Source organism: Falco rusticolus, chromosome 2 (genome assembly GCF_015220075.1).
Source record: "Falco rusticolus isolate bFalRus1 chromosome 2, bFalRus1.pri, whole genome shotgun sequence".
NCBI classification, from domain to species: domain Eukaryota; kingdom Metazoa; phylum Chordata; class Aves; order Falconiformes; family Falconidae; genus Falco; species Falco rusticolus.
In genome coordinates, this window is record NC_051188.1 from 16038825 (window position 1) to 16052144 (window position 13320).

The following is a 13320-nucleotide window of genomic DNA, read 5'->3' on the forward strand; positions in this document are numbered from 1 at the left end:
GTCTATTTTCCTTTTTGATTAAAACAATTGTTCTATCAGTTGAAGTCTGACAGCTTCCAGCAGCTTCTGTGTGCTTACTGGGTCCCACTGCTTCTGGTTTTGGTAGCTCCCTTGCTAGAAGGTCTGTATTTCCCTGGCCATAACTCAATTTCTTACCCACGTCCCTCGCTGAATCTTTTCACTTTTTTGAAACATCCCCAAACCCAGTCCTATTCTCCTCAAGCTCACAGTCAGAGATTTTACCAAAAGAGGCTCATGTAGTGAAATGGCCCTACTTTTGCTCCGCTTTCTACCCGATCCACACCTGCCTTCCCTCCTCTCCTAAATGCAGTCTTTCCTATGTCAAGTCCACTGCCTGTTTAAAACCTCCAATTCATTTGCCTCCTTTCCTTCCTAACCATGCCGCCACAACTCCACTTGTTTCCACAAATCCCTTCTTCTCTTCATTGCCTTGTTAAAAATGTTTCCTTAATTGGCATTCAACCTTCTTCAGTCCAACTGAAACTGTTTTCATGTTACTATGAACATGAAATGTTGACACATGGACATCTGATATATAGAGAGGGAAGGCTTCTTCCTCACCTTTCGTGATGTGTTTGCTAAATTTGATATTGTCAGTCACAACCTCTCTGTCCTTCGGCTTTTTTATTTTTCCTTTCAGCTTTCAAGAATCTTTGCTTGTTGGGGACTTCTGCCTCTCTGACCATTTTGTTTTGGCATTTCTGCTGCCTTCTGCCTTCTCTCTCTCTGCGGACTTGCCTCTTCCCCTGTGTGTGCTTGCCTCACCCACAATTACTTTTATTACTGAACTTGGACTAAACTATCCCCTCTGGTCTTCGCTGCTGCCATGTTTCATTGCCATAGCTGGGTGATCCTATAACAGTCCTTCCCTCTAGTACTTGTAGCATCCTCTGATGCCAAGCTGGTAGGTGATTCCTCTTCTCCCTGAAACCTACTTTTTTTTACCATTCTCTTATCAGTGTCACCTCTGACTTACAAACGGCTTTAGAAATTAGGTCACAAGACAGGGAGAATCCTAATGAAACTTAAAATTCAGTCACATAGGAGAAGGATTTGGACTAATCTTTGTGCCTAAGACAACAAGAGTAAACGTGGAAGGGGCATCAGACCTTCAGAAGAGACCTTCAGAAGAGAAGGATCACAGTCTAGTGAAAACTGGGAGGAGATGTAGTCTGGGACAACTGACTGCAGAGTGTTGGGCCAGGTCAGGTCATAGCTTTCGCTGCAGCCCCCAGGCTCCCTCTCACTCATACGTGGCATTCAGCTGGTGGGTCTCAGACCTGAAAACCTGCAAGCTTTTCCACCTGAGGAGATGAGATGGGCAAGACTTAGGAGTTAGGTGGTATATGTTTGGGATTTTGTAAGGTGTGATAGGACACTGGAAGGAGAAATAGCTCTTGGTTAGATGCAAATGTTGGAAAGAATCTTTTGGTTAGGAACTTCGGCTACCCCTGAGGCAGCCAATGCTGCCTGTGAAACTGCTTGTTCCAGACGTGCCTTCTCAACCCAAGTATGCCATTTCCTTATCACCAACCTATCTGACACCCAGTTTTGCTTCTTTTGTATCCTTCACCATCTTTTCCTCTGCTCTGAGTTCTGGGACAACTGCGATGTCCCTGCCTACCATACTGCTTGGCTTGTCTACCACGCCACCTTCCTTTCTTCATCAAACCCTACTGAAGGACAGGTTAGATCCTGCGAGATGAATCAAGCAGCAGACTGAGGCTTGCTGGATTCTCAGGAACCTTCATTAAATGGAAAGCATTCCTCCTCCCCATATAAAATTACTCTGAGATGCTCCATGTCTCAAGATACAATGAGGCACAATCTCTCTTTCTAACATGCTGTCATTTTATGTTGCTTTTTAGAACATTCCAAACACCTTCCAAAGTAAAAAAAAAAAAAAAAAAATTAAAAAAATTGTGCACAGATAATCTCTTAAATCCTCTGTTTATGTAAAGTTGGGAAGGAATGTTAAAGATCTTGAGCAATTTTTATCTAATTAGAAAGGACTTAATAACTTCTCTCCTGAAAGATGAGCCTCTGGCTGATAATTTTATGAGGATTGTATGCCTTGAGCAAACCCACAGAAAATAGTTTTCTGCCGGAATTTAAGAAAATAGAAGTTTCATTGTTATGAGTTTTGCACATGGGTTGTATTTATAAAAAATCTTTGCTGTCTAGCATAGACGGGCAATCAAAACTGAAATCAGAGGAAAAGTGAAAGAAGAACAACTGATAAAGCTTCCATGTCTAAATTCTTGCTTCTTCATTGTGAGATCTATTTCATGTACAACAACTTCACTAACCAAGACATCCCCCCACCCCACCCCGATTCCTCTCCTTTTGTACCCCCAGCAACTTACTGGGATTCCATCTGTGGATTATCTAAAACCGGAGAAGGTATTCATGCATCATTATCATGCCTGTTGTCACATGTGATATATTATATGGGTTTTCAGGCAGAATATTTTGTCTTGAAGACAGAAATGAAATGTCTATTCTGTAAAAGAAGTGACAAGCTAAAAGAGAAGCACAGCAGCAAAGACTCATCCAGCTTCCAGGCTGGATTCAGGTCTGTGGCTAATGATAAAGAATTAATCATTTTCTGTGGTATTTATGAATTTGTATTCATGCTGATGGCTGTATCAATTTCCGATCATGTTCACTCTTACAAGGGAGTTTATTTCTTGACTTATTTAAAAATCCTGCAGCCTGGTGCTGCAGTACTTGTGCAAACAAAACTGGCAAAATACAGGGAGCCTGTCGCGTAATTCAGAGTGACTGTGAGTACAAGGATCGGGATCAGGCTCTTATTCTGCCCATTTTCATTTTCCAATTGTGCTTTGAATTTCTTGTGTTTTCTTGTGAGCTTAATAGGCAAATATCAAGGAGTTTAAGTTATTTCAGTATTTGAACCAACTTTGACTGGTCAATACTTTTTGCATGGGAAAGTAATTTAATTTTATTAGACTGACTGTGATGTCTTACCCCACTTTGTGACCAATGTTCTGTTTTTGATCATAAGAGTGGTAGCGTATAGCCTGGTTGTTTAGCAGAAAGCTAATTCTCTATAGAATTTCCACATGATTGATCAAAACCCAAAGTTCCTCCCACTCCATTCCATTAATTTCTTTATGGCTCCTTCACTCAAAAAAATGTCATTTCAAACAAGCAAAAATTACTCATGATCTAACACACTGATACGCATAGTGGCACATAAGTTTATCCTGGGACAAATGCACTTATGTTGTCCTTTTTAGCACCGCATGTCCACCATTGTTGGTTTGCAACTCCCAAATAAGCTAAGATTGCTCTTAATGCCATGTGATGTTTCCTAGTCACGCACTGTATTAGAAAGAAATGAAAGGTAAAAGCACATATATATGTGTATACATGTAAAAAGATTTATATTTTTTAAAGCTTACATCCTTGTATAAATGCATGTTTGCACATATACATACATGTATGTTCCTAGCTTTTTTGTAGCCCTTTTTTCCACTAATGACTTTAGTCAAAGTTCCAAAATAAGGATTTCATTTAGGATTAACGGAACAATTAGTAAGGCAATAACAATTTACTGTTATAATTGTATAACAGGTATGTGCCTTTTCTAATAAACTTAAAATAATGTTTTTAATGAGTAAATGGAATCCAACACTTTCTAGTTGTCTCATTAAAATGAAACTAGATGCAGGGTTGGGAATTTTAATTCAAAACATTCACCTTTATTGCTGGAACATGTTCCTGAATGAGTTCCTAGATTATTTTAGTAAATGTCCATGCTAATGTACTTGTAAAACATGGGGTCCAATCTTGTTAACATTCCCTTCCAGAATTAGGACATTGGAAGAATTTCACTTCAGAAGAAAAAAGATTGTATAAAATGACATCAGTCAAGCGAAGATTATTTCCATATGTAACAGTGTAACTTCATTTGCACTCCTACATCTCAAAATAATGGATGCAGTATTTTCAGTAATTATAAATACTTACTTGCTACACGCAAGATCCCTCGGTTGTGGTAATTGCACTGCAAGCGGTGGTGGAATAAAATTTTACATTTGTGGCAATGTGGAATATTCACATCACCTACTTTCAAGTGTGCAACCCAGGGGGCCTTTCTCATGACAGTGCCTACCTCCCTTCCAGCAACGGTGTAAGTAACCTAAGATTACTCATCTTCCTCTGTGTCACATTTCTATAGTGTTTGTTGTGAAACGCTGTGTCCTTAGAGTAAGAAATTATGTAACATGTGAGAAAAAAAGACTGGAACACCTCAGTGCTTTCTATACTGCAAATTAATGTTTCTAAGGCAACTCAATCAAGAAAAAAAAAATGTTTGAGAAATAAGCACTTTAAGTGATAATGGCAGGGAGGAATTTCAAACAAATTTGCAGTTAAGTGAGGCTCATGCCTAATAGTTGTCCAGGGCTTGCTCCAGACCATTTTTGTTCCAGGTCTGTGAAGCTTGAAGGAAAAGACAATTTTTAAAGAGGTTCAAGGGAGATATTTCTCTGTGTGGATACCCAGGCTAAGCCAACAAACTGCACAGCTACAACTGGGGGCTTTGAATGTGAAGTGTCTGTAGACACGAGCCACCGGCTGCACGTACTAACGTACTTCTGCACTGTTACAGACAGCACAGTGTAGGAATGAGTTTTTCCAGCCATGTTAGGACACTTTTGACTCTTACTCAACTTGGGATAAGCAGTGGGGTACACTCAACACATAAGCTCCTCGAGTCTGGTCCACCCTGGAGCTCCCAACCCAGGGAGTCCTACGGCTTCATGGGCAAAGAGTGGATCAGGGACAGGCAACAGGCAGCACATTGGATCTGCCCCTTTCTCCAAACCACCCTCATGGCTCTGCCTCCAGTGTTACTAGTCCTTCAGACCCACAGAGGGGAGGGCAGAGGCCAAGGGGCCAAGAGGCAGAAGACACGGAGAGAAGGAAGAAGAAGGTGGAGGAAAGCCAGCCTTGGCAAGCAAAAGATAAATGCTGTATTTAGATGGTCTGACTTTATTTTATAGATTTGCTCCCTGGCCCATTGTCCCTTATCTTATATTGGGACAGTTAATTACTCCCATCCATCCATATGGCTTTCAACCTCATCCTGCTAAAGATCACCCTTGTGGCTTTTTCAGTCTAATTTTCCAGAGCCACTTTGAATTCTAATCCCACCGTCCTGAGTGACTGAGTCCCTTCATTTGACATGGGTTGCTTACTTTGCCTTGTTTTACAAGGGCAAACGTGACTTTCGTGGATACAAGTCTAATTTATATCTTCTCTAGCAAAATAAACCCTTTTTGTTTCTCTAAATGGTACTGAAATGTGAAGTTAATGCAAAAACACAAGTACATGAAAATAATGAAGTATGTTTCTGATAAGCTTTGCGAAGTCTCATTTGTGCCTCATGCAGAGTGCTGAACTAAGTAAAAACTTGATCTGCATCAAATGAAGTGATCTTAACTGACTTCCTTGAAGATTCATAAATAAGAAGGCCAGAGAGCAAGGCTGTTTGGCTGCATGTGTAACGGGGAGAAATTCATGCAGCCATCCTGGCACCACGCTCAGGAGATGCAGCTGATCAATAAACTTAAGCAAACTCTCCAAACTGCTTGTTTCAATTTTCTCTGCAAAATTATCAGTCTTATATACAAAAAAAACCCCACTGCCATGCAGATTTAAACTCCACATATAAGAAAAAACAAGGGACTTAAAAGATTTGCACATATCTTGTGCACCACTTTCCAATAAAGTCCCCAAAATAGCCTTGTACTGGACAAGGTTACAAAGCAAAGAAAAAAATCAATGTAAAGGTCTTTCTTTTCATCTGATACAAAATACCATATGTTTTTGCATGCTTCATTAATGCTCCCTGGTTTGCCACCTAGAAACGCACAATGAGTTCAACCTTCAGGGGTCAGCAGTGCTCAGCATATCTATGAACTGAGCTCTAAGTGACTGTGGGGACTGTCGAATAAGGGCAGACTGCTGAATATTAATCCTGCAGTTTTAGGTTGGATGGTTTAGAATCTGAAGACCGGCTAACTACGTATCATCCTCCATCTCACAAATGCCACTAATCACCTGTACAGTTCTCTTCTCTCAGAAATAAAACAGCATTCCATTCAGAGGCTGTACCGGGAGAGTATTCTTTTGAATAGATTTGTTAGACACTAAAATTCTCTGTTTACTCGTAGTTTTGAAGTTAGATAAATACAGTAGTCCTTTTTGAGCTTCTAGTGCAGAGTCTCCTGTGTCTTATGAGTGATAACATTCATTTTTGGAAAGTCTAATACTATCAGACTAGCTGTATGTGGTCTGGAATAAAGCTTGCTAAATGCAGCAGAGTTTTTGTGGCTGCACTGAAACACAAGCAGTGTAAAGAGAGACTGCTTCACTGTCTCATTTTTATGCCCAGTGGTCTCATAGACTGTTCTGCCTACATTTTAGTTTTAGTAGATTACCTTCAAATCAGAGTAAATTATAACTCAGGATTTACTCACAGTGCAATGCCTTACTCCACTAGAAGCCTAGCAATTTAAATGCAAGGGAGCACAGTCTTTATAGCTTTAGAGTTGCCTTGACAATGTGCTGTTTATGGACTCTTTTTAGCATACATAGGCATATAAGCATGCAAAGCCGAGAGGTTGAAGTGTAATGACTCAAACAGTGGATGTCTCCTGTTATAGCATTAGCGTTATTCGTATTCCAGGCTTTCTTATTCTTGTTAAATAACAGTGGATTGAATAAAAAGGGAATAAGAATTGTGACGGATATAAAAACATAATTATGACAGTATAATAAATTAATGCTTACCATTTCCTGAGTGTTTGCAAAGTCTGCCTCTTTCGAGCTACACTGCACCAAAAGCATTATAATATTAATCAGGACAATACAAAGGAATAGATATTTTTATCAAAATCTACTTAGAGCAATGAGCATCCCTGCTCCCTAAAGACAAAACCAAAATAAAAAAAGAGGAGGTTTTCATCTCATTGAAACAGTACATGATACACTGCTAATGCCACTGCATATACAAAGATGCATGTTTATACGCGGTTGAAAATACAGCCTGAGCCTTAGCATACTGTCTTGCACGTAGAATTTTATTGCATGTAGAACAAACTACTCTGCATCTAACTCAGAATCACAGCCATAAACCCCTAAGGTATTTTTATTTGACCTCAAATGAACATAAAAAAGGAGTTCATAGAGCAGCCATTTTTTTGCTCTTTGTGCTGCATCTGTCAAGCCACTGGCAGTGCAGCCTCAGTGTAGAAAGTGATAGTGCTTCTGAAACATGTTATTAGTGTAAATCTTCGCCCGGACTTGACTTTATTTTATATTTAATGACAGGATGCCAAAAATACTTTGTTTTAATGTAGTTGTTGGAATGAAAATACTTCCAGTCAATTAGTGTTTTGATCCAATGCAGTTAGCTACGCCATTCAGCTTCAAGTACTGATGCTCTTTTACACTACAGTCTGTCTCTCACCCATGATACAGATAAGTGACTTACCACCAGGGAGTAACAAATCTTGAATCCAGGTTTAGCCACAAAGTAGTCATCAGATTTGAAGGTAATTTTTATCTGATTTGTTCTTGATGTTATCCTTGGAGGTACTTCCTTGTGTCCACACCACCGTCCTCGTATAACTGTACTGGTCTCTGATACATCTTCCACTTCCACAAAGTCATACCTGAGAACCAGTTTGAAGGATTAGTTTTGATAACTCTGGTTTCAGAAGATGCTTGCAAACAGACAGGAGCACAGCTGGAAACACAAAGACAACTGTCCCCTGTTTTCTACTGCAAAACATCAGACTAAATATTGCAAATGGTGGACATGCTCACGTAGCACAAAATACGCTAAGCTGCAAGTTACTGCCTGAGTGCTCAAATGGCTGATTTTTGGGCTTCTGGAACATGACAGACAGTATTTGCCACCGCGTTAAAATATTAATGAGAGGCACTTGCATGTGTTTAGTACACAGTAAGCACAGGCATTACATTTCATGTGGTGGATAAATAATTTAGAGATCTGATATAATATTATTTAAGGCAGGCTGCCCAAGCTGAGCAGCTGCAAGCACTTGTGCACTTTCTGGTGGGCCCCCAACTCCCTGCAGCAGCAGCCCCCGGCTCCTGCCTGCCATGCCTGTTGGAGGGCTGGATACAGGCTGCTGCCATGACAGGAGCAAAGGAAGGTGCTGGAAGGACACAGGGCAGTGCATGCTGCTGAAAGGTGCTTTTTAGGACCTTCTTTGTAGGTGTCACGGTGCCTCTGCTAGCTGGTTTGGAAAGACTCATTTCAAGCTTTCAAGCAGAAAAGGGCAGGCTGGCACTCTGTGTGCTGCAGCAGGGAGTCCTCTGCTGTTTGTGTGGGTGCCGTCACCAGGGGAAAAACAACAGCACATCTTCCCCTCTGCAAGGTCACACCTTGGCCAGGCACCCGTGCCACAGTCGTGGTACCCTGAGCCTAAAGAGGGCTCTGCCAGGAGCAGCAGGCACTGAACCCCAGGCATGAGGGGACACAATGAGAGCACTCACTGCCGCAGCCTGTGTATTTGCTTGCTTGGGTCATATATTGAGTTCAGTTATTGAGCTGAAGAATAAGGAGGGCAGAGAATGAAGTCATGGTCTCACAATGTCTATGAGAAAACCAGTTCTTCGATATCTGTGGAGCCAGAATTAGGCCCCACACATTGTGGCCAGTGAGGGAGAGGTGAAGACAAGAGGGGCAGGTTAAGTGCAGGCAGCGAGAGATGAGGAGAGCTGCCATCTTTATGGTAAAGTTAAGCCTTAAAACTTTGGAGGTCTTTACCAGGAAAGTTTTTTATTATCAAAGCGCATGCTCCCTCCAAAAATGGAGTTTAAGACTGTTAACCAGTTCTTACCAGCAATGTGTTTGTTGCTCCCTACCCCTGGGTCTGTGAGCCAAGCACCCATCTCCCTGCCCAGTTGTGGGAGCTGAATAGCTCTGTAAATAACAGTCCTGCTTTTCTTTTTCTGCTGAGATCCCATGTAAAAAAAATACCCGCAAGTACTATGCGGCTTGAGAACATCAGCACTGCTGCTTTTATAGTCACCCACCTCAAATTGCAGAGAACAGAAAATAACAGACTCGCCATAACAAAATCACTTAAATCTGCCCAAGCTCTGCTGAAACATATGTTTTTTGTAGCATGACAAAGTTTAGTTTCAGACAGAGGTAAACTTTGTGTCAAGCTCCCTCCACTGTCCTCTGCTCCCCCTCCCTCATGGTGATGGACATGGTACCCGGGCAGCGCTCTGCACTGCCGGCCTGAGCATCCACCACTACCCACGGCCAGCACAGCAGCCAGAGAATGCTTATTCTAACTTGAGGGGTTACAGAGTTTTCAGCACAGGATCATAGACTCATTTAGGTTGGGAAAGACCTTTAAGGTCACTGAGTCCATAAGATAACTTTGTAGGCTTTGGTGAAAATTGTCCTGACTGACCTCCCCACTCTTTGAGGCCAGGAGCCAGACTAGCTGCTAGCAAAAATGGGGAAAATCCATGGGCTTTCAGGGTTTATTTATATTTTCAATAGCAAAGGATTTGCTGCAATAGTCACAGAAGTAGGTGCAATCTCAGTTGTTTCGCTGCATCTAAGAAGCCTCAGAGGCTGGGTAATTTAATTGCTTTTCAGAATCATCTCTTATCAAGTGCCTGTGGAAATGCTAAGAGCACTTCTAGAAAATTCCGTAAAACCTTGAATATTTCTCCTCCTCCTAAAACAGCTCTGCTAAAGTGTAACTTTTCATTCCTCAGCCTGAATGCATTTCAATCAGTTCAGTCTTAATAGTATGCAAATTACAATAATTAGCATTAATGAAAAACTGAAAGCAAACACTAGGAAGTTTCTGTAAAAAAATAGTTTAAGGTGAAAAGCAAGTACAAAAGGAAGGTAAGGTGCAGAGGTCCTGAATTACTTGTCCAATATGCACAGCATTCAAGCACATGTTCAGCTCTCAGCATTAATTTAAATTAAAACGTGCCTGTCTGTCTCTCTAAAGGAGCACTGCAGGGATTGTCAGGGACTGGAGTTGTAGAAAGGACCTAGTTTTGAAAAACATAGTGAGCATTAGCAAAAAATCTAACCATGAACATAGTACTTAACAGGCTTAAAGCCATCACAAGCTGTCTGCCTGAGAAACTCCTCACTCTGGAAGTAGTACTATGCAAATACAGGTCTTCCAGGAACACCAGGGAAAGCTTTATTGCAATAAACGATGTGATATTTTTCCAGCTTCTATAGACACTTCTCTCCGCATCCTAAATTAGCTGCTCTGGGAGAAGCAGGCAGACTGTCTTCCAAGAGGGTCCCCAAACCCATAGCGCCACTAACAGCTTGACTTCCCCTCACCATGCCACAGTCTTTAATGGCCCTTGACAGAGAATACTTCATCTTTTTTTCCACAGTAAATTAGACTTCTGTTTCAAAGTTGCAATGCTTTAAGGTCAGCCACAGTTTATCCACTATGTAAATATTAACAGGCCGCTTCTGTATGCATTAGGCTCTCAATCTGGGAAAGCGTTTGCGGTGCTAGGAGGTAACTGTCCTTACCGACTGCTGCTGCTGCTGATCTTGGACCAACAGTACCAGAGCAGAGCAGCAGCTGCCAAGACCATCAAGGCACGGGGAAGGAGAGCCAGTTTCTGCCTGCACTCTTTTATTACTAAATGGAAAACAAACCTGCAGAAATGGTTCTCCCTATTGGTAACTTAGAAAATTAACAAAGCAAAACAAGAAAAAAAGAAAAAATCCACCCTGTGAAACGGCACAGAGCTGCCAAACCCTATAAATGCAAATTGATTGACAAAGAAGATAAGATAAGCAGAGGCTGGGTGTGCAGAAATCCTAACAACCCAGTTCTCTGCATAGATAAAGTGTAAGTAATAACATGATCAGGCAGACAGCTGGTAGCTGAGACTTGCGCGTTTTATGTAAGTAGTATCACAGAGGAATCCTGAGCCTGCTCTCTCCCACAGAACAGATAGCTGAATCAAAGAAATATAAACCAAAAACTCCATGGATTTGCACCGTTTTAGTGAGTGCTGGCAAGATTCACCCCTTTGCTCTGCTAATGCAAAGCAGTTTATCCATCTGGGTTAATCAACCAGATCAACTGAGATTATGGTCACTTTTGCTTAAAAAGGGAAATCAAAGCAACCGGGATATAGTAGAGTATACTTTATTAGATATATCAGTATGCAGTGTACACTGATGTTTGTGGACCTATATTTGAAGGTTTTAAAAGAAACTGTACCAGTGAGGAGTAACAATAAAGAGAAACAAATAAATTGAAGAACATAGTTCTACTTTTCAATGTATTTTTATCTGTCCCTCACACTCCAATATAAACACATACCTACTCACTCACACCTCCCAGAGCCTTCTACCTACTGTAAAAGAGGGCTTTTGCCTGGCTGAAACATGACAGAGGGAGCAGAGGACAGAATTCTTTTAAAGCAGTACCTGCCTTGTTAGGTAGCTGGATTTGAGCATACAAGTGCCTTATGCTTAAAATGTTATAGAAATACTAAAACCTGCCAAAAATGCTCCAAGTCCAGGACAGCTCAGCTTATTTATAAGTTCAAAGACAAGTTTGGGTTGGAAGGGACCCCTGGAGGTCTGTTTTCCAAGCAGAGCTATCCTAGACCCAGTCAGAGACACCCAAGCTTCGGTTCGCAGTCTCAGGCCAGCGGCCACATCCTTGAGCTCAAAGGTGGCACTACGGAGCCCTTTGCAAGCTTTCACTAACCACTCACCTGCAGATATCATTTTCAGGCTCCTCCAGGCCAAACTGATTATCAAAAGCCAGCTGGATCCTGGTGTTCTCCGGCGAGTGGAGCCGCCACGTCAGCAGGAGGTTCCTGGGGTAACTGCTGGGGAAGCGAGGACTGTGGATGCAGCCGTTCCCTGCCACGCTGATGGTCTCTTCTTTTCGGTACAAGTCTGTGAGGTGATTGCTCTCTGTTAGTAGTCACAACTTGTAGAAATTAGTATGTTGTTCCAGTTACAGGAAGGCAAAAAACACAACAGTTTATAACAAAGAACAAATAATTTGCATTTAAAGTCTAAAAAAAGTTGGGTCTAGGAAAAGTTAATATTGAATAGGAAGTACAGTGTATTTCCTCTTAATTCAACCCCCCATAAACACTAAGAACAACAGTTCGCAACCACATAGACTCTTTATTTTATGATAAATATATTATTACTTTTACATTGATATCAATTATATAATTTAATTCTCGCCATTTTGGTTTTAAAACAGATTTTAAACTTCAACAAAAGCTGCAAGCTTGAGAACAATGAAGTGAGACAGAGCAATGTAAAAAGGTAAACAGCCCTGCTTCCCAAATCTGGTGCTCTGGGGAGAAATGACCTCGGGACAAAAGCAGCACTAAGAGGCTGCAGGAAAGTGCATACAAGTGAGTCTGTTTATTGTGCTTAAGTGTTTCCTCCCAGAAGCATGTGTTAGGCCACATTTTGATTTTATTTATATGGTGTGAATCATTTGCTGTCAATGGATCATTAACACAAATAGCTGCTCCATGCTTACACCAATGTAACTGAAGTCAGAAACTGTCCCACCAACCCCCTTATTGAGTAACTTCCAGACAAACAGCCAAGCCTCTACTTAATTAAAATTCCACAACTTCTGCCTGAGCAAATAACTCAATTGTTCCTGAAGTTTACTTATACTGAGGTAAAGCCTCAGCTGCTGTAAATCCCTGACTCCAAGGACAACAGGAACTGTGGCAAGACCCAGCTCTTTAAAAGTCAAAACATCTTCCCAGTTGCACCATGCACTGGCATTGTCCAGCTGTAACTGACACTGGAATTGGGCTCCCAGCATCAAAGAATTGCAAACAACTAATTTGTTTGTGCATTGACAACTTCAGTGTGGTGAAATATGGAGGATTAGAAGGCTCTAATTCAATACGTAGATCACGGCAGGATTCAGTTCCCAGTTAGGACTCAGATCTGAACCTCCACCTGTAAGACAACTATCTGTGTTCCCCAAATAGTGCATGGGGATCTAGGACTCTGTTCAGTTACTCACAGAGAGATTTCTAACGCCATTTAAGACATAGCATGGTTTCCTGCCTGGCCTCCATGAGGACAGGGAGGTCCAGCAGCATACCCAGGAGCTCCCAGCAGAAGTCCCCGTGGAAGCTGTGCTGTCTCATGGAGCCATCTCTGTGCATAGGCGAGCTGAGCACCTTCTCAGCACAGCCGGTGGGAGCTACACGTGAACA

At 41.6% G+C, this 13320-nt stretch overlaps 1 protein-coding gene across 3 annotated transcripts in view; it reads right to left on the reverse strand.

Moving 5' to 3' along the window:
• PDGFD (platelet derived growth factor D) overlaps window positions 1-13320 on the reverse strand; it is a 145745-nt gene that overhangs the window by 47649 nt on the left and 84776 nt on the right. For 2 of the 3 annotated variants that reach the window (XM_037378356.1, XM_037378358.1), the window contains exons 2-3: window positions 11827-12031; window positions 7550-7730 (exon numbers count right to left, since the gene is read on the reverse strand). In XM_037378356.1, coding sequence (XP_037234253.1) covers window positions 7550-7730; window positions 11827-12031 — 386 coding nt within the window. The remainder of the gene's footprint in view (window positions 1-7549; window positions 7731-11826; window positions 12032-13320) is intronic. The other variant, XM_037378357.1, reaches the window with a different exon arrangement.